The sequence below is a fragment of the Euwallacea fornicatus genome, chromosome 1 (assembly GCF_040115645.1).
Source record: "Euwallacea fornicatus isolate EFF26 chromosome 1, ASM4011564v1, whole genome shotgun sequence".
NCBI lineage: Eukaryota > Metazoa > Arthropoda > Insecta > Coleoptera > Curculionidae > Euwallacea > Euwallacea fornicatus.
Window position 1 is genome coordinate 4,472,014 of NC_089541.1, and position 21,255 is coordinate 4,493,268.

Here is a 21,255-nt window from a genome sequence, read left to right on the forward strand (position 1 = left end):
GCTACAATTTGACCGCTCCTTCAGTTTTTGAGATATGTAGCTGAAGCTTTGACGTTAAACTTTTTATTTTTATTAGAAATGAAATTCTTTCAACTGATCTTGACATCCGGCCTCGAAATGATTTTGTCAAAATTCGTTCACACGAATATCTTATCTAGGAATTTATACGTGTGTGTGAATACCTGCGAATAAATCAACATTCACAAACAAATTAGCGTCCATTACGATGATTGATATCACTGTTAAAAGGCTACTTACATAACAAATGACAATATTGTTATGAAATAGTTAAATTACGCGGAGATCGTTGTTATATCAAATTAAATTTAACAAAAGAAATCTACTTAAAAAGTATAATTTAAATTTGTTGAAAGGAATCTGGTAACCATTAGACACTTCAGTTAATTAAAATTAACGACTTCAAAGTACTGAGACTATAGAACAAGTTATCAACGGTAAATAACATTTCCTTTGGCCTTGCATATGAGGTATACTTTTGTTTCGACATTTGCGTATATTAGTATTGTTTCTCCGCATTTTGAATAGTTGCAAGGAATTATTGCATTAATTTCGAAATCATAATTTGACCACATTTTCAATATCACCTTTTCAACTTTATCTTAATACATTTATACTCACATTGTGTATTCAGTACGTTGTATATTTAGTGAATAATGTTCGCATACCAACAGAGGACTTTTACTTTTTACGGGATTAAGTAATATTGCCTTGTTTGGTAAACAATGTAGGACATCTTCACTTTATCATGGGCACGCTAATTAATTTGCTTTCTTATAATAAGGATGTCAAGCAAAGTTCAAGATAGGAAATTGAAATATTCGTTCATGTAAATACAAAGGGCGTCTCCTATTATTAACGTTTCCAAAACTTTATTATAATTTTGGACTAATTATCAATGGCGTATTATTATTTTTGTTATGAATTCGTAATCAATTTATAATGAAAACTTAGTTAAAACACCTATTCAAATTCGTACCGTTTAAAAGCTCTCGGAAGAATGTTAGTTCCACACGCATTCCGGGAGATGGTGCTTTTCACTGGAATAATTCTACAAATATTCAATAGGTGACGGGTTATTTATTTTTGGATCCACAGTTGTTAAAAAATATTGGATGACTTTTCCAATTTCTGTTTATTCCGCAGTTTTATTGAAATTCAAGGATTAACAGGAAGGAAAAAAATATCTGATGCAATGAAGATCATAACTATTTCTTAATGAATAAATCAAGCTTGGCAGGTTTAGGGCTGTTTTTGAATTTCTACTTTAAATTCGACCCCAACTTTGTTTTTAAAAGATAGTTATCATATCAGTCTCACTAAGTTACACATGTCTTGGACTATTAGGATATGAGCTGAATGTATCTAGACGTTACTTGGAATTGTTTCTGAGTTTCTACCTTTTACTCAATCCTCGTTCACTTAAGATATCTTTATGTGCCAGCATGCGAGATATGTACTAAAATTAAATTGCATGTGAAATTTCTATGAGTGAACTTTTTGAGTTGTTAATTCCCATATAATAATAACAAAAAAAGAGAAAGAAGTGGTTTTTAATCTAAATAATAACCATGGTGGAAATTTGAAAATGTTATCAAAAACTTCCTGCTTCCTTGGCAAGCATCCAAACTCATGTCTTTACTGTAAATGGTCTTTGCTTCGATAAATCGTAGGTTGTAGTGATCTCAACAATTCAATTCATATTCTCCATGAATTGGCAAATTGTTTTTATCTGAAAGTCGCTTATCCTCATCTCCTGCCTAAACCAATATATTCATTTTGCAAAAAATTCCTGAGTACATTGTAGTTGTCCATGCCCTTTACAAGACCATAAGAGAATTCGTTAATAGGTAGAGGATTAGGAAATCGGAATAGGGTGGAGTATTAAATGTTAATTAATAGACGAAATATTAAGCCGGAATTATAGATTTGCACAACATAACATAACACAAACATTGTATAAGCATTTAATGAAGAAAAATTTATTCATTGCATTTTGACAGGCTTGATATTAGGTATACATCGTGGTACAACAAAAAAGATAAAACTTGGCTCCTTTTGGGTTTGCTAATCTTAAACACCTATACTTTGGCCTACGTATTCACTTTTGTGGTATGCCAATCTATATATCCAGCTTTAAATATTTGTATACACATTTTTTAAAATATATTTTATATTTTGAACAATTATTTTTATTTAACTGACTTAAAAGTGCATCATAGCTTCAGTAAGCAGCTCATTTGTGTGCTCAGATTCCTCAGAAACCAAATGACGGTTGCCTATAATGCAATTTTTGAGTTTGCTTCCACTTTCTATCATTGCATTGTCGCACACGATACAATTTTCCAATGCCACTCTAAAATTACAATGAAAAACTTCAAAAAACACAAAGGACATAACTTACTTTTCCTTTATAACCACATTGTTCATCACAATGCTGTTAAATACTCTACTAAAGCTGTTTACCACGGAATTAGTGCCAATAATCGCATTTTTAAAAGAAGTCTTTTCACTTAGTTTAGCTCCTTCCCATATAATACATTTGTCATCTATCTGGTTTGATAGAATGGTAGCTTTAGGGTTTTTTTTAATTATTTCTTTATCATCTGAAATTTTGCTCCAAAAGGCATGAATCTAAAATTCAGTCACATTTGAAATAATTTTTATTCCCTTTATTACACTTACCTTTTCATTTATAGCCCAATAAGACTGTAAAGTATTAACTCTTACCCCTATAGACCCTTTAGGAGCAATGCAAGTATAACATCTAATAAGGTCGCCGTTATATGCAGGTTTTAAATCTCCTGTATGATCATTATATGCAGAAGTATTTCTAATAAGCAATTCAAGATCATCTTCTTTTGCAAAACTAAATATATCATTCTTATCTCTTGTATTCACAACTGAAATATCTGCTTGAGGACATTTTGGAGGTTTCGACAGTTGTTTTTTTACAATATATGGTATGAGTTCCCCTTTGATTGAAGTAATGTTATCTTGACTTTTAAGATATTGAATTACCCAGTTTTTAAGTATGTAAACGTGAGAATCTATCAGGGAACTATACATTTTTATATTAGTGTGTTTTTTGAGGAGACTCATTGGTAATGAGACATCTGACTCGAAATCACTTGCTGAAGCTAAGAAAACTAGCCTGTTGGTTTGTTCATCTATTCCAACTAAATCTTTTTCTAAGGAGTAAATAAAATTATTCTTATACCTACTTCAAATTGGTTTATACCTACCGGGCTTATGTTTAGATTTAGGTCCAGGAACTACAACAGTATCTCCTGGTGTCATAGGAAACATTAAAGAAACAATAGATGCATTATGCTTTCTAAAGGTGTTTACTATGCCAGTAAGATTGACATCAGTTATGAGATCACAAGAAACTACCAAAACATCAGATTTAAGTTTCTCATGCACCTCTTTCATTCTTAGGCTCTCAGCTGTACCTAAATCATCTTTGTTTTCTAAGATGGACACATAATCAATTGTAATGTCTAAAGAGCTTGTTTCAGTTTCCTTATCTATGGCGTTTTGTATCTCTGCTTTTTGATTTTCTAATACAATCAGGATTACTTCTGAAAGTGGTTAAAATGGAGAAGTTTTCAAATAAAACCTAATTAACTGTTTTAGTTTGTATCCAGAGTGATATACATATACAATGCATGTCACCCATAAAAAAAGAATTTTTTTCTTCTGTAATATTTCCATTTTGTATGTTGAAAAAAGTTTGTAACATATTTTTATTCCCTATAAATAATAACATTTTAGTTCTATTTTAGTTATGGTATTTCATGTATCTTCAGAGGTACTAAGAGGTTTTCAAATCTTAAAGCTGATTTCAAATTAACATTAAATTACACATTTTTTCTTAGTGTGATTGATGCTCTATTTCTTGTTGTTTAGGAGATATTCATATATTCCGGCAAACGTCTAGGACCCTGTAAGGAAACTTTCTTCTTACCCGTAAATCCAGAGGTTGCCAATTTATTAAGAATGTACCAAATTAAAGGTTTCGGTCCCACTGGCAAGAGACATTTCGGTTGTTGCCCAGATGTGATTTCTAGCATTCGAGATCCCTTGCCAGCAGCTAAAACAACAGCTTGGAACTCTTCTGGAATTGTCATTTTTGCTAAATAAAAGCGATAGAAAATATTATTTTCGCCTTAGTTTATTAGGAAATTACAAAATATGTTGTGTTGTGTAAAAAGTAAGAAAAAATGTAAACAAATAACAGTGAGGTTAGATATTATATTGATGATATATTATAGTAGTTGTACAGTATAGTAATAGTAGTTACTTATAGACACCCATAAGAGGGTACTATGAAACATTTAAAAAAATGTAAACAAATGGAAACATTTTTATATTAATGAGTACCAAATTAGTAAATGATAATCCAATGAATATTAAAAAAGATTGATTATGTAAGTCTTGAACTGAATAATGCCCGTAGTCATATAATTCGAGTGAATTCAACCTGGTTTCTACTCTCTCGGTGTACCTAATAGTCTACATTGATTACATGAATATTTTGTTTTTTTACAGTTGAATCTGAACCTGACAACTGGCAAGAAAAACAGAAATATAAATTGCACTTTATTAATAATTAGTTTTTAATTGGAGTTTATTTCTTAAATTTAAAATTCCCTTACAAATAGTTAATATTGTGGAAAATACTAAAATCAATTAGTGCCATAAATTCATTTAAAATTGCAGCAGGAGCAGCAGTTTAAATTTTGACAATTAAGAGTGGACAAAATCTGCAAAGAGGTAATTTATGAAAAGAACTTTAAAATGTGTCTGTTGCTTTATTTGTAACTTTGAGTTACCAACTGCATGGCAGAAGAGTGGTATAGTATCAATAAACTTGATTCAATTGTTCAAACAACCCCTAACCTCTGCAAACTACTCAGGCACTCCATAATTCACACGCTTGTCAACAACACTATTTAAGAGGTACCATTCAACAAATAAATTATTTATTTTACCACATATACGTAAATACAAATAAGTTAGAAGTTATATATAATTCTTTACATTTTTGTGTTTTCTTCATATTTCCTTAATGTTGAAAAAGGCAAGTTGTAATGTAACATTGACGGGACATAATGACTATTTTCATTTGGTCTCCTTGCCGTCGTTATATATTTGATTTTTACTGTATTTGAACTTCTTGTATTGTATAGAAGGAAGGTAACCATATCAATGTTGAGGACAATGGAGCTGTGTAACTTCTAACATATGATCCCTTTATTTCAATTATATTTTTGCATTCTCAATTAAGAAATATATAAACAATACTTAAAAAAATTGCAAAGCTTAAAATTGATAGATTTTTTAGCTGCATAAATGCTCAATAAGGACAAAGGCCAAATTTTACAACTTAATGATGTTATAAATTTAATAAATGTTTAACTGATTTGTAAAATGTTGCCAATTTCGTTTTAAAATAAGCATATTCGAACATTGAAAATGTAGGGCGTGTTATAAACAAACAAGTGTAGTGCTTAGACAATAAAAGTTAACAATTATGCAGCCTTTTCTTGAAGAAAAAACCCATTAGAATGTTAATTAATGGGTTTGTTTTTTTTATCTTGAGTAAATGGTGAATAAAACTCCATAGGTACGTTCAAATATCGTTATAATTTTGTATCTAACACAAAACCAATGGCTGCGTCTTGGCTATCAATTTGCGTTATCGACACAGAATACGTTTCTTTTCCCACTAATTACACCATGTATATTTAGATAAATTCCAGGGTATTATCAATCAATTTCTCAGACACAATTAATAAGCAATTTTATCTTGGCAAAGAACAACCCAGACGATTTTTATCATGCCACGCAAAATATTAAGTTTACCTAATTGGACAAAAGATGTTGAAATAATTATAAAATAAAACAAGTTCCTTGTAACTATTTACCAGTGATAATGACGAATTGCCTAAATAATGCAGTCTGTTTATTTACAAAAGATACCAACACTAAAGTTTTGTACTTAATTATTGTTTTGTTAGTGTATTTGAACGGCTGATACATATGTTTAATTAACATTTGGTGAGAACCTAAATGCCATTATCTTTATACCAGCAATGGAATTGCCTATTTAAATGGTTGGGTGTATATAGAAAGACTAAATGTACGGAAGTTTAAAAACCAAGAAAGAGATACTGTTAATGAATTCCTCTCAAATATCAATCTGATAAGTTGTTCTTATCAACACTCGACCGGCAACCCCTAGAGATATTCACGAATCACCATATATCCAAAATTCCTTGTTTGAACAGATATAAGCAGGCCCACAGCTAGTAAAAGCCTCAGTCAAAATTAGAAGCAGAGAACTAGAATTTATTTGGGTTAGGTAGAAATTTATAACATCTGATTTAGTTGTGTGTTCAAATTTACAAGTGCATACAAGGTTATTATAAACATCCATTATAAAGCCAGAGTCAATCTGTTGGTTATATCAGATCCAGTTTTCGTTAACCACAAATGGCCGATGCCGGTGAATGTGAAGTCTGTTCTTTGGCCAATAATGTCTTGAGGGCCGTAGAATCAGAAGCAGTGCTCAAATATCCTCAATTCCCTATTGTGCATTTGCTGATGAAAGAACTGAATTTGTGCGCCCACGATCCAATTTTTATGCCTCCGTGGTAACTTTTGTTTTGCGCTAGTGTGAACTTTCGCTTAGTTCGGTTTAAAAAAATGTGAAAAAGTTATTAATCGGCCAACGGACCTAAAACTTTATTTTTAAGTAGCTTTAGTGAGTGCGTTAAAATGCTGATAATTCCATTACAGAGATCTTATAAGTACATGATGTACGCCACCAAGCAACCCTCATTGAGAATCAATCAGGCGGACTTGAAATGCAAAACTGGATGTGGGTTTTTTGGCAATGCAGATTGGAATGGTAAGTTTTGGGTAGCTTAAATACATTTTTCGTCCTAGAAAAATTTATGCTTAACAACAAAGAAACCACCAGGCTGTTTTGAAAGCATACATATGTCTTAACTTTTTATGCGTTTCATAATAATAATTTTAAATTTATTAATATAAATAATTAAAAAGTATTCTTTATGATGAAAAATGATCTCACAGTGGAGATTTGGTTTTCGTATAACTGACGCAAACTTGACCTCTGTTGAAATATTGGTTGATGATTATTGACTCGATTTAACCAACATCTGGATGGTGTTCTCTATTTTTGTAGGTGATTTATGATTTTCATAATCGTGTTCAAGAAATAACAATTCTGTGCCTTTATTGTGATGTGCCTTGATCAATCGGCCTTGGACTCTACCGAATATAAGTAAATAATTAAAAGATAAATAATTGCACTTGGAGATTGAAAAATGTATAATTTATTACGATTTTGTTTGCCATTATGCAAGTCTGCCCAAGTCTATTCAAATTTCAGTTTAGTCAAGATTAGAAAGACTAAAAAATAAAATAAAAAGTATCAGATTCTCATAGATCTTTGCAAAACTTTTAATGCATATAACTTTTTTAAACATTTTTTTAGCGCAGGTCTTTACCTGTGTATTTAATGTAATTTTTTTTATATAATTGTATTTCGAAAAGAAAATTCAGTGAGTCTTAAAAATAAAAATCGAAATGGAAATATTTTAGCGTTTTTTGAAAACAATTTAAATTGCAAAACATTTTTTTTTGTTGCAAAAAGTGGGTTTATAATTTGATACATCTAATTAGAGATATAGGCCTAACAGGGTATAAACATGTATAGGGAAACCCCCATAATAAAAAATAAAAATACTTACTGGGACGAAATGTAACTTAAAGTTTTCGTATATCTTCTTCGGCTGGCGTGGAACATTCTGACCGAGTTTAAAATGACTCATTTGTAACAGATGGCTTTCTAACTGCTCTGACAGAAGCTATTTTTTTACAACTTCATAAGGGGGGAATATAAATTAAACTAAAAAATTATTTAGAAATTTGTGAACGAGTGACTTTTAGATTTTGTGAATTTTTCATATTTGATAAATAGACACAGAGCCAAGAGACGATCAGAAGGGTTTCTCAAGGTTCATCTTTTGGGTCCTTGCTATTTATCCTGTTTTTAAATGACCTAACAGTCTTAAACGCAAGTCGGAACTTTTAAGTATTTTAACTCTGGTTTTAAGATTAATATGATGCACAGTACCACAATTGGACTTGAGACTTCATATAGATAGCAAACTAAAGTTTGGTGATCACGGAGGCTCTTTTAAATCCAGATTTGCTTTCAGCCGCTGTGAGCTGCATTTTCTAAGCAGTCGGTTTGACGTGTCGGTGGCAAGATGTGCTTATTTCTGGTTTATTCGGATCTATCTGCGTAATGAAATTTGTTCTGGGGTAATTATTCTGCTCAAGTATTTGTCTCTATGTTTGTGTCGCAGAAACCGAGAGTTCAACATATGTATGTTTAAATCAGGGCTTATTTAAAAAACTTGATCTAGTGATATCGACTGGCATTTTTCTGCTTTACTCAGCCTGCTTCATATATAAAAAGTTGAAAAATAACATTCACGCAGTGCTTAAAAGACGTTTCCCGTGCATCGTTCTAGTTGAACCTAACATCGATGTTGAACGGATCATCTGTCTTGTAAAATAGTAGGGCACGTACCTACTAAATTAATATAAGAATGACTTTAGTTATTATAAATGACATGTTTTACATTTGCAACGAAAAGAAGTACCTTGTATCTAACCTGAACTAACCTTAACATCTCAAATAGCTGAAATTTTTCTTTTCTTATCAGTTTCTTACCACCTGAAATCAAAAAGTCCATAAATAGTAATTTGAAAGTAACAGCTTTGCATTTCAATTTTGTGACTTATGATGTACATTTTAATCAGTTCTGTATTACGTAGTTGATCTAATTTTATATTATTAAATTGTATAATGCAACTGTTTATGAGATTGCAGCATTCAGTTTATTTATCAGAAATGACTGAGTTTCTCTAGGAATATTTAGCCGATATATATATTTTTTTTGGTTAAAACTTACTGTTGTAATGCTGCCAATTAATAAAATCTAGAAATTTCGACATATTTGCCTTATTATTTAAGGAACCACATATTCAAGGAAACCATATTGAAAGCAGCAATAAATGTATTAACGAAGTGAAACTGCCGGTAGAAACCCAGACAGCCTGAAGTTTTGCATGAAATATCTTCCTTAAGAAAAAACGGAAGGTTGTATTGAAAAAATCAATATAAATACAATCTGTCTTTTGATAAATTAAATTCCTGTTTTGGTATACACTACCAAGACAATGGATTACTCTACATTTAATCGTGAGTTTATGGAAAAAAGACCCATTTTTGCAATCATTTATGCCAATATTTTTCTTTAAGCTTTAGAAATTACAGTAATATTAACTTGATTTTTTTTTTACTAATCCAAATTTTGTTTAACAGTATATCAATACAATCATCTTACATTAAATAATCATTTCTCTTATTGTATTCAATCAATCGGAAATAGAAATACCAATATTTTAGTATGTTGATTGCAAAGTGTTCTGAAATTATAGTAAATCTAGTGTGTGATAAAATCATTTTACTTTATAAAACGTTCCTTGTTTGTTGGCAATCAAGTTTGTTCTTGTTTTAGATTATTAGTTTAATTATAATTTCATTTAATTGTTGAAGCAGTAATTTCTTGTAAATTACTCTGAAATATTCTACTGGGACTTACTGCTGATTATTCTGAATGTTGGTTTATTAACTTGCAAATTCTCATATTAGATTTATATCATCTTACAGGATACTGTTCACAATGCTATCGAAATCAAATGGAATTGGAACGGCAGAAGAAAGCCCGCCATTCTCACTCTCATTCTTCATCTCACCATCACGGAGAGAACACGAAATCTCCCGGCTTTTCAAAGTTCGAAGAAAAGAAAAAACAGCAAACCGACAAAAAAACGAAATATCTGAAAAGTCTGCCCGTATTCAGGAAATCATCTAGTGTTAAAGGTAATAAAAGCCCAAAACATCTCCAAAATAGCTCTAAGTTTATTTCTTCTTCAAGACATTAGCAAGCCCGAAAAATATGCAAATATAAGGCAAAATAACCCGGATGCAGACAAATTGATGACAGAATTCCTGTCCAAGTATGGTCACTTGGGAGATGATGTCCGGAAAGATTTTTTAAAATGCATTCAGCATTTTCATAAAGTGATCTTGATGGATTCGAAGCCTATCGACGAGCTAGCCGAAGTAGCTCAAAAGTTTTACAACTTTTATACTACTAGAATAAATGAGAACAGAGTTTATCAGGAGCTAAACACTGATATTAAGGGAGACTTGGAGGATTTCTTTGAGAAATACAGTATGGTCGCCTTGTACAGGTGAGTTCATTTGCAAATGGAGATGTAATTGACTAATGGTGTCGTTACCCACATATCGACCTTAACTGATTGTGTTTTATCTAAAAAATGGTGGGTATTGTTTTAAATTCACGTGCTGCTTTTTAGCGATAAGTGATATTTTTGTGAAGGTCATCTAGAACTTATCTCGTTTATTGTCTTAAAAATGGTAATCAAACAAAATTACAGATGTTTTGGACACTTACTTTTACCATATTTAGAAAAACTGAGTGTGTTTTGGTCTTAAAGATGTGTGAAAATTGAAACTATAATATTTAAATTTAGAAGAATACAACAAAAAAGTATATTAATGTGATAAAAAGTAAATACCTAATTCGTTGTTTTATAATTTCTATTTCAATTGAAAATGTGTAGTTTTCTTAGAATTAAACTCTTAATTATACATTCGCATCATTAGTACTGTTTAATCAGATTCATATCCGCATTTGGAATTAAAAACAAAGGCAATGAGTATGTTTCGAAGTAACCTTAACTTGATTGCTTTTATCCTTTTGTTTTTGGGTGCTATTTGCCATAGAACAAGGTCATTAAAATATTTTGAAAAACGCATTTTTAGGTAATAAATAATATGCTTGCATATTTCAATAATATGCCCTTATTTGTTTTACACTCCAGTCCTGCAAATTATGCGTATTACATAATTAGAAGAGACAAATAAGAGACTTTTCAAATGAACCATTAATATACAGGATGACCTATTTAAAAAACGTAACGTACATCAGAACGAGCTACCGCTATAAATATGGAGTTTTCGAGCACGGTACTGAATTGTGATTTAAAATCTCGAAAATATCGCCACTTGAATATTCACTCTATTTTCTGCAATAGCTGGGATACATTCGCTTGGCAAATGAAAATTTGCAAAAAATCACGATTTATCAAATTTATCTCAAATTGTAGCACACATGCAGTAATCACCCCTCAGTAGATATAAAAAGTTCGTTAAGATGCGTTATTACTACAATGATATTCCAAATATATATCGCGTGGAGTGTACTATACCACATTTCTAGGATTTTTCCTTTTAACACAAAATTTCCTTCTGAAACAATTCCCTCAATGAATTTTGTTTCATGCTCATTTCGTCAATTTTCACTATGCAAGTTCTAGAACTTATCTCAAAATAATTTTTCTTGTAGCACACTTTTCTGTCCTTCCTTCACCAACGACGAAGAAAAAGATCTTTCGATCCAAGGCCGCATAAGAAACCTAAATTGGGTCAATGCCCATCATTTAGATTGCTGTATCAGCGAAACTAGTCTGGAAGTACGAGATTTGGTATACACTGCAATTACTGATTTGTTGGGCATGGATTCGGTCAAAGCTCCCCAAGAAAAGCTGCAATGCGTCGTTAAGTGTTGCAGGAGTGTAGTGGAAGTTCTACAACATTGTCAAGGTAAGTTGCCATTTTTTAAGACGGAATTTGTTTCACTGAATCTTGATAAAATCTTAATTAAATCTTAAATTCCTTATAGTTTTTGTTCTAGCTTATAGATAAAGCTTCAAATGCACAATAAAAATATTAAAACAGTATTTATCTTATTATGGCAAACACATTTTTATTTGACTTACATAATATTGGCGAAATGTAGGGTATACTTTTGTTTGTTCTTTTATTAATTTGCCATTATGCTAGGCAGATTTTAATCCGGGACAAATTCCAAATTTTTTGTGGGTAGTAATTCGGTTTCAGGGTTTTTTTGTCAAGGAAAACTTATGTCTCGTTTTGTATAAATATTTAACAATGGTTTACGGTGCACTGTTTTAGCAAAATGTGATAATAAGAAATAGAAATTTCTCATTTTCATTGATGCATTTAAAAAAATCATGAGTATTTTTGGAACATATTTTTCTTTTTTTTTAGGTGGGCCCGTAAGTGCTGATGAATTTCTTCCAGCTTTGATTTTCGTCGTGTTAAAAGCCAATCCGGCCAGGCTCAAAAGTAACATCCTCTATGTGACCCGATTCTGTAAAGAATCCAGATTAATGCAAGGAGAAGCCGGTTATTATTTCACAAATTTAGTAAGTTAAACTGTGATTTATAACACATATATCGTTTATTCTAATCACTCGATAAATATATTAATAGAGCTGAATTCGTCAGTAAATAATTAATTTTTTTCCGCATGTCGTCCTCTTACGTCCAACTATGCATCCATATAAACTTTTAATTAGCAACGGTAGTCCTAAAAATAAATCGCACATTTTTAAGGAAGTGTCCGATTTTAACATTAACTTGCTTTTCAGTGTTGTGCGGTATCTTTTATAGAAAACTTAACCGCTGAATCGCTGAACATGGCAGAGCAGGAGTTTGACGCCTATATGACCGGGAAAGTGACCTCTGTCAGTGCTTGGGATTCGGCGTTAGTTGCTTGTGAAGGTATACATTTAATTCTGTGTCTTACATTAATAAAATAATATTGATCTTCTAGGGATGCATCAACTTTGCGAACATTTGGCCGTGTTAAAAACTTTGAAGGAGCGCAATGTCACAATTCAAGATGAGAAGAACAGGTTAATGGAAAATATGAAAAAATTGAAGGTACCTACGTTTTTTTCTAAATCAACAGCAATATATAATTTCTAAAAACAGGAACAAATCACGTCTGAGGTGGTTTCAGTGCTCGATAGTACCCCATTGGTAGTTAAACCTCGGAAGTCTCCTCTTCCCCTTTCTCAAGATTGCAAACCAAGCACTGGCTCGCTAATGGCGAATGTAGCTTTGGCCATTCAAAGTACAGGCCAAAACAAAGATAAAGCCAAGCTTAATTTAGATATAACGCCTTGTATTTCTTTACAATTACATCAAAATGAGGAATTAGATCCGTTGAAGAAAGTACCGTCTATGGAACATTTAAGCCCTTTTAACGATAATTTGAGTTTAGATGGGTTAACACCTGAAGATAACAGTATTCTTGGGTTGTCGAAAGTTAACTACGACATTGATTTTTCCGATATAAGCGGGGAAAATAGCATGGCAGAGGCTTTAACCCCTGAAAAACGCAGCTCTCCTCTTCGAAGCTTCACTCCAGATCCTTTCAGTCCTATGGGGACTGCATGTACTATCAGCCAAGAACCTCTAATTCCTTCAACAGTGCCATTACAAATTCCTGATGTGATTGCTGTTAAGGTGAAGGATGACTTTATGTTGCCGTTTTTAGAAGATTTACCTAAGGAAGAACGGGAAGAAACGCTCTTGGATCAAATCGAATCAACCCCAACTATCAATTTGCCCCCTCCTTTGAATCCGACGAAGTATACAGGATTTTCTAAACAAGGTTCTAAAATTCCCAGTATTCCTTGTAATACTGGCGAGTTTCATTCATTGGAAGCAGAACCATCGACATCCAATGTTGAGTAAGTTTTTAGGTTAATTCATGTGTTGTGATGGTTGCTATTCAGGTAATTCCATTGTAGATAGAAGTGTTTATTAAGAAAAATATACATATGTATATGCAAGATTTATATATACGCGGATACTGTTGAGGTAATTCCATGGTAATGTTGAATTAAGATATATTATTTATTACATTTAGTTTTGTTATCAGATTTTGAAGGTGATTTTTGTTTCATTCCATATTTTCGAGTAATTTATTGTACAAAGTATTTCAACCTTTGTGCCTGACGCCTTGTGCTCTAATAACTGAGGTTCGAAGTAAGATGATAAACATTTTATTTGCCCTTTTTTTAAAATAGCAATTAGACGGCTGCCGATCAAGTTTTTACCCGCCAACAAATTTGTTATTTTAATCTAACCATATAATACCATTTCAGGATTGATGCTATTCTTCGTACTAAAAAATCGAAAATATTTGATTCGAGTTATAACTTTATTATTTAATACCGTAACCCTTCGCACGTGTACTGCAAAGCTAAATATCATTGATATCGAAGCAATTCAATTCTTAATACTTTAATCGACATTGCTATGTACGCTCTTGACTTTTCTATGATCAAATGTTGCAAAGTTTTAATATTTATCAATTTCAAAAACATTTTTATATTTTCATTATTAATTTAATTAATTCAATACATAACTATTGCGTACTTGCAAAATTTAATTGTATAGATTCAAAGGGAGTACAAGTTGAATAAAATAGGAAAAGGGAGGGATAAGTTTTTTCGCAAGGAACCACCTAATTTGCATTTTAGTACTGCTTTTTTTGAGTAAAAAAAATGAAACTAACTTGTTGTACCTTTTGTTATTTCTTAAGGTGAAAACATTGAAAGATAATCTTTTAGAGATTCTTTTAAAAAATTTATTTACAAAAATACCGTACACATAATATTAAAAGTTCAAAAAATGTTCAGTGCAACCAACAACAAATTTTGTTCTTGAAAGCTAAAAGCGACAATGTGATAAAACCCAACAATATAAACTTAATAGTACATAGCCAAAAACTGCTACTCTTTTACGCGCTGTGTCGGAATCTTAACTCGCTTGCACAAACTTTTCATTATTGTATTACGCTAATGCCATCGGAGGTCCGGTTAAGCTCTCGTGGCAATTTTTTAGGGTTGATGCTTGAATCCGAAAATGTGTGATGTTCAAATTTAACCAAACCACAACATAGTTCACCTAAAAGAATCGAATAAATGCTAACAAATACAATAATATAATATCCAACAATGTAAAGCTAGAGACCAAATCTGGCATAAATATTTACAAAAGTCATATTATGAGGAATAGTTTGTCGGCAGTTTTTCAACTTATCCCTCGAATATGTGTACCTACTCGTTCCATTTATTTTCCACTGTCACATCTCGAATTTATTCTTGTACCTAACTTAGGTCTGTTTTCAAATTAGTTGGTGAAACAATAGGGGTGCAAATTTGTTTTGGTGTCTTATTCAGACACACCCTTAGTTCAAACGCTCGCAAAGCAATAAAAAGTGAACTTTGGTTCTTAAAATAATATTTACAATAGAAAAAGGAAATACTAACTCTGTTTATGGTCCAAATATATAGTACAGAAAGTTTCCAAAGAGAATCAAGAAGTTGAGTATAACCATTACACACGCACCAAGCAAACGTAGGCACTAATGGTTTCACTGGTGTAACAAAGAGAAATGCAAAGAATAGAAACAAATGTGGTCCCTTCAGCTGAAAAGAAAAAGAAATCTATGTATACAAAACATATACGTTTATTGAAACTGGGTACTTCTTTCTGCAAATGTCTCCAAATAGAATGTGTTTTGAAGAAGTGTCTCTTTGACTCTCAATCTCAAATCACCAAAATACCAAAAAAAGATTCTAACGGTAATTGCTCTAATATACGCATCTATTCGTATTTATTAAATATCCGAATTTAAGAATGTAAATGTGGAGTGAAAAGTGTTAATCTAAAATAAAATGCAAAATATTCTAATTTGAAGTGGATCGTTTTAAAATTTTTATGAAGGTTTTATGGAAATATTTATTGAAATCAAGTGGAAAATTGAAATTGCATATTCTATGAATTGTTCGTACTGTATAAACTCCCCAAGTTTTCAAATTTGAGATTCAACACAAAATATGAATTACTTAAATAGAAAAAAAGTGAATATATAACGGTGGTGCAATTAGCTGGTGCAGGATAATAAAGCTCGTTATGTTATTCTGCAGGAAAGGTTTTTCTTTACTGATGCCACAGTCAAGGTTTATCAGCATTTATGAGTACGAGTTTACTGTACGCGTACAATAAGTAAACGTAATGGACATAAACATACGAATTAACCTTGTAAAATTTTAAATACAAAATAATTAGTTACGATGTTTTTCGTCTGGAGGACCCCGAGAATGACTCAAATGCAGTAGAGAGTGGGAAAAATCACATAGGCACCATTCAATTTCAAGATGTGAAGTTACTGAGAAAAAAAAACAACTGAGGCCGTTGTATTGGTGTATCGGGAATGTTCATAGGTGCTGATTCTATAGAAACCTATGATAATAATGAAATTTTGTCCAATCAATTTTTTTTTAATTCCCACGTGATCGTAAAGAATCGGAACTCTGAAAGCCCTTACTCTTTAAGTCAAACGTTTACACCATTGATATTTTTGTGCTTTATTTCTGAGTGTGCTTAGTACGTAGTTTGTAGTGGCTATTATACACGAAGCAGTTTTAATTACTTGTTTATGTGTTTATGTCCAATAGGCTTGCTGTTTGAAATATTAAACCGCAATCAACCTGATTTTGACACTAATAAAGCATACATTTTTTTTAAAGCCTTGATAATGCGAATAACAGTCGAAACGTAGGCGTTTTCTTAAATAAACTAAAGATGTTTCGTTCTCCTATACCCGCTAATTGCAGCACCATAGAGTATCTAGAGAACGCTAATACTACGATACCTGAAAAAATTAGTTTTAAAATTCAAATTATTGCAATTTTTAGGGTTTGATAGCTTTTATTTTCTTATATGTTAGACAGTTAAAAGATTTAAAGAAAATTCAAAAATTTTGCGGCGCATTAAATAATCCACTATCAGCGAGACAATTGCGGAAATAGTTTTGGCTATATTAACCAAATTCTCCCAATGATGAGATTCGCGAAAGAAAACGTAGTTCAATGACAATCAACATGCACAGGCATATGCATAAATTTTACCTTCCTGGGCTCTGTTAACTTTACCTTAACAAAACTGATAAATATCAAAGTCTCTCTTGTAACAACTGTACAAAAGGCATATGGTTAAACATTAAGATCACAGTCCTAAGTCTGGAAGATAAAATTTATTTAACAAAAGTTTGTCTAAAAACTGATGGTTTTGTGCCTTAAGTAAAAACTTCCACCGAATAAAAAGACGAAGAAGAACCCCCTAGAAAAGTATTGCTTCGTAAGCCATCAATGGGTACCACTTATTTACGGAAAATACATTAATAAATTATTACTGATTTAATAATAGGATTGTCCTAGATTTTAATCGATTTTCTTGTCACTGCGCATTTCGATTGTTTGTGTGACGAAACCTTTGGTGCTGCCGTTGGAGTAGCACTCTTTGTACGATTCGGTTTGGATGTAAGTGTTCTTTAGGGTGCCACTGTTGGATAATTTGGCCATTGAATCATTGGAAGTATTGTCATCCACGGGCTGAAATACAAATGCTTTATTTAGGAAAATTGTGGATCTACAATTTCAGATCATCTTTGATGAATAAACCTGTATTATTGACTGAATAAGAACTTGTGAAGGTTCAAATTTATGGTACACTTCTACCTGTTTTAAAGTTTCTTAGATATACTATAAAACTGATATCGATTCTATCAAAAACCTTAATCCGGTGGTGGCTGACTCAATCTGAGCAGTACGACTGGAATCAGCCCAGGCTACTGGCTCTAAATACATAGCGTTTATACTGCCTAAACAATGTTTCATAACAAACATAGTCAGGTGCTTTAATACTATCACAAAACATTGGCGCGGTAACCTCGTAATAATTAAGGCCCAAGTATAACTCCAAAAAGATCAAACAATACGTCCGAAATGCTGCCGTTATCTAAGAAACCAAACTGTGTTCCCAACGGTAAGTTATGTTTACATAAATAGTTAGTAATTCTTCTAACAGCTGTCTCCACCATCTTGGCGAGACAGATATAGTTGATAATTACATGTTGAATCTGCTTCACCCTTCTTGAACGATTCATCATCCATATTCATGCAATTAGAAAAGGAATACTGAGCAACAGTGAGATATGCTGCATTTGCTGGGGCACAGACGTATATTTCAAAAAAACGCTTAAAAGTCCTAACAGGTATTTCACCTAATCCCGTGGCTCCTTTATTTGTTACACATTCAACTGACATTCAACAAAGGATTCATCTTATGGTCGAACCTCCCCTGACTGGGTCACAGCAACTGATCAATAATTGTATCTCTTAACATGAGTACACAGGATCTTTAAAGTACACGCGACGGAATTTTTTATGCAGTACAAGGCCTTTAAAGGCTCTTATACACACTAATTGTTACTATTTATAATTAAGGGATAATACACTTTGCCTTGAAGGACATACAAAAACTTCCGGCAGTTCCAGAGGGTTGTACATAAAACAATATGTGGTGACACGTGTTTTGCCTACTTCGGCATCACCAAACCTACAATAAAATAAATATAAAGTCTACATGTTAATTTGAGTATTTATTGATTTAATTGTAGGCCTGATGATGAACTAATTGAAACACATATCTGTGACCAAAACTTGCCCCCTTATTAAACTACTCTTCCACCTGGTCGATACAAAGAAAAAATTAGCCTAAACATTGTAGACTAGAAGATTCTAAGTGTTATATATATCAGAATCTTTAAAAAGGGTCTAAGCCTAAAAAAACTTTTTACCTCCATTCAGTTCTCTCTATGAGACCCTTATAAAAAATAGGCTATTTCAAAGTAATATACTCTATCACGTCTTTTAGATTTTTTAGCTTTTCGGCTGAAACACGATTAATGCAATCGCGTTCGGCTATCTGCTTTTGTGAAAGGTCAGTTAACCTCTTTCCCTTTTTCAAGACATTGCAAGCGGTCCATTCCTCTGAATCAAAAAAGGTCTTTTTGGTTTATGCAAAATGTGCTTGTCCTTGTTCGATTTTTATCCAAGCCAATTGGAGAATTTTTAATTTAATAATATTGAGATCTTCCTCTACCATGCCTTGAAAATTTTCAAAATCGTTTCTTAGCAGGTGAGTTGCATTGAAAGGTCACTTATGCTGTACCTCTATCAATCATCTTCCCTATACTATCGGAGGTGTAGTTTTTCGTACCACTTCTTTTTTTCTTTATCTGGGCACGATCTCTGTCGCAGGTAAGAAACGAATGACCACTTATATGGAACTTCTGTTCCACTTTTTCGTAAATTTCGTTGGCGACTAGGTAAATGAGTAACATAAAAAAAATCTTGTTCTTGTTTTGCCCTATACAGTTATCACTCCGTATTACCAGAGCCCTTTATTTACGAAAATTTGATTTAGAAATAACTTTACACAAACAAGACATAATCTCGTTCTCAACCCTCCCACTGACAGACTCATCTCAAATGCACATAAAACCGTCATTTGTATCGAAAAAATGAACTCTGAAATTCAAACATGATAACTGCCACTGCAAAACATATCCGAATGCGTCAGAGTCGGAACGAAAAGAACTTATTCTAGATCAATGGAACCAGCATTAAATTGACTACTTACAGCTTGTGATTTTATAATATCAGTTATCATTGTGAGTCGTGCCTTTCCAGACTTGTGGTGATACATTTTTCATTTTTACGCCTACTTTCTTCCTGCGTAGATCACTTAATGGAATTGTCTAATCTTATTTTCATAAAGATCACATGTTGAACAAGTATCTGTTTTAGGTCGCACGAACATCGAACTTGGAAAATCCTTTTCAACCACACAGATGTGGTTGAAAAGGATTTTCCAATTTACTCAGAAGTAATACTCACAAGTAATCGTTGAATTTGTATATTTTTTCTTGAGGAATTCTTTGCTCAACTTTTTTCGACTATAGTGATTTACCTCACGAGGGAAGCTCTTAATGTGATTTATAAGTTGCTGAAGCACATACGGAGTATACTTTTTTTGTTTTCGTTTCTTTACCATGTTGATCTGTGTTTGTAGTAATTCCTTTTTTATTTTTCTCCGCGAGTACTTGTATTCGCTTATGGCTCAATGAAAATATGTTAGAAAAAGTCTTCCGGCAAACCTAAACATATTACCCGTTGCCATCAGGAACAGTATAGGAACTGTTGCTTGGCGTCGACTTTCCTCTGGCGTATCGCATGCGTCATGTCTCCTGCGACTTATGTTTATGATTTGAATAATCCCCAAAAGGAAAGTACTCTACTTATCATGATCAGCAATTTTGTAATATTGACGGAATGGTTAATTCTTTTGCTGGAACGTTAGTAATTTGCAAGAACAAGTTATTTACAACTAAAGCGGAATAAGATGCCTTTGTTGGAATTTAGAGATCAGAACTGTTTACCTCCCGTCCAGGTGGATTTTTAAATGAAATAATGACACCTCTATAATTTGCGTATTGCAATCCACTAATTCTGCACTTTTGTCGTTCTTTTCTGACACATTCCATAAACTTTTTTCGTTTTTTGTGTAGTTAAAGTTCCTACCTATACATTACCACCTGCATCCTTTCTGAATACTGTTAACAATTTAATAGCTTAACACTTACACCCTTTAAACAAATAAGACTCACACGATTTTGAACCCTCACTCAAATTTTACTTTACGATTTGATAGCTACGTAAAGCGTAAGGTATATAAGCCATTTTTTATAGTATTAGTCTTGTCGTACAGACCCTTTTGCAAACATTGTATGGAATTTGATCCACATGGCACTTACACCCTTTTTAATTTTCACGCTTCAATTGTAATACATACCTCGTCATTTCATATTTTTCTAAGTATGGACGGATTTGATGAAGAATATCAATTAGTATCGAAGATAATTATAATGGAAAAACTATACTCGTACAACAAAAACTCAGAAGTCTTAACTCAAGATTTAGGAAAAAAATTTTAACTTTTATGTTCTAACAAATGTAAAATTTATTGAAATTAATACTTTTGAAATATTCGGTTATATTTAATGTGGTTTTTCATCCTTACTTGAGAATAATTTTTTTTTCTTTTAAATATATTGCGAGCTGGTTGATTTTCTCAATTCAAACTTTTTCGAGACAATAGAAATTTATATGCCTGAAGCTGGAAAATTTTGATTGAATATGTATCGACCATTATCGGGTAAAAAAGTGATTAGTTAAAACAATCAATAGCATTTAGCCAAGGAATTATATTCATTTATGTAGGAATGTTTTTATTTCAATTCAGCGAAA

General features: G+C 32.2%; 3 protein-coding genes across 6 annotated transcripts in view; 1 reads left to right on the forward strand and 2 right to left on the reverse strand.

The window, feature by feature from the left end:
* The window catches only part of Rabex-5 (Rabaptin-5-associated exchange factor for Rab5), a 30,987-nt gene extending 17,013 nt beyond the window's left edge, over positions 1 to 13,974 (forward strand). The window contains exons 1-9 of one of the 4 annotated variants that reach the window (XM_066286889.1): positions 4,591 to 4,797; positions 6,826 to 6,937; positions 9,800 to 10,012; positions 10,068 to 10,386; positions 11,565 to 11,821; positions 12,290 to 12,447; positions 12,673 to 12,805; positions 12,858 to 12,967; positions 13,019 to 13,974. In XM_066286889.1, coding sequence (XP_066142986.1) covers positions 6,841 to 6,937; positions 9,800 to 10,012; positions 10,068 to 10,386; positions 11,565 to 11,821; positions 12,290 to 12,447; positions 12,673 to 12,805; positions 12,858 to 12,967; positions 13,019 to 13,786 — 2,055 coding nt within the window. In that variant the 5' untranslated portion in view covers positions 4,591 to 4,797; positions 6,826 to 6,840 and the 3' untranslated portion in view covers positions 13,787 to 13,974. Of the gene's footprint in view, positions 1 to 4,590; positions 4,798 to 4,856; positions 4,984 to 6,348; positions 6,938 to 9,799; positions 10,013 to 10,067; positions 10,387 to 11,564; positions 11,822 to 12,289; positions 12,448 to 12,672; positions 12,806 to 12,857; positions 12,968 to 13,018 lie in introns of those variants that run through there. The other 3 variants (XM_066286905.1, XM_066286880.1, XM_066286897.1) reach the window with 3 other exon arrangements.
* eIF2Bgamma (eukaryotic translation initiation factor 2B subunit gamma) lies at positions 1,970 to 4,337 on the reverse strand. The gene is made up of 5 exons (XM_066287019.1): positions 3,989 to 4,337; positions 3,264 to 3,602; positions 2,704 to 3,209; positions 2,423 to 2,652; positions 1,970 to 2,374 (listed from the first exon to the last, which is right to left on the reverse strand). The coding sequence occupies exons 1-5, from the start codon at positions 4,149 to 4,151 to the stop codon at positions 2,224 to 2,226; spliced, it is 1,389 nt and encodes a 462-aa protein (XP_066143116.1). The 5' UTR covers positions 4,152 to 4,337; the 3' UTR covers positions 1,970 to 2,223.
* A 696-nt stretch (positions 13,975 to 14,670) lies between the features above and the next one.
* LOC136341771 (very long chain fatty acid elongase AAEL008004-like) overlaps positions 14,671 to 21,255 on the reverse strand; it is a 33,001-nt gene continuing 26,416 nt past the window's right edge. The window contains exon 7 of the mRNA XM_066287079.1: positions 14,671 to 17,496. Coding sequence (XP_066143176.1) covers positions 17,326 to 17,496 — 171 coding nt within the window. The 3' untranslated portion in view covers positions 14,671 to 17,325. The remainder of the gene's footprint in view (positions 17,497 to 21,255) is intronic.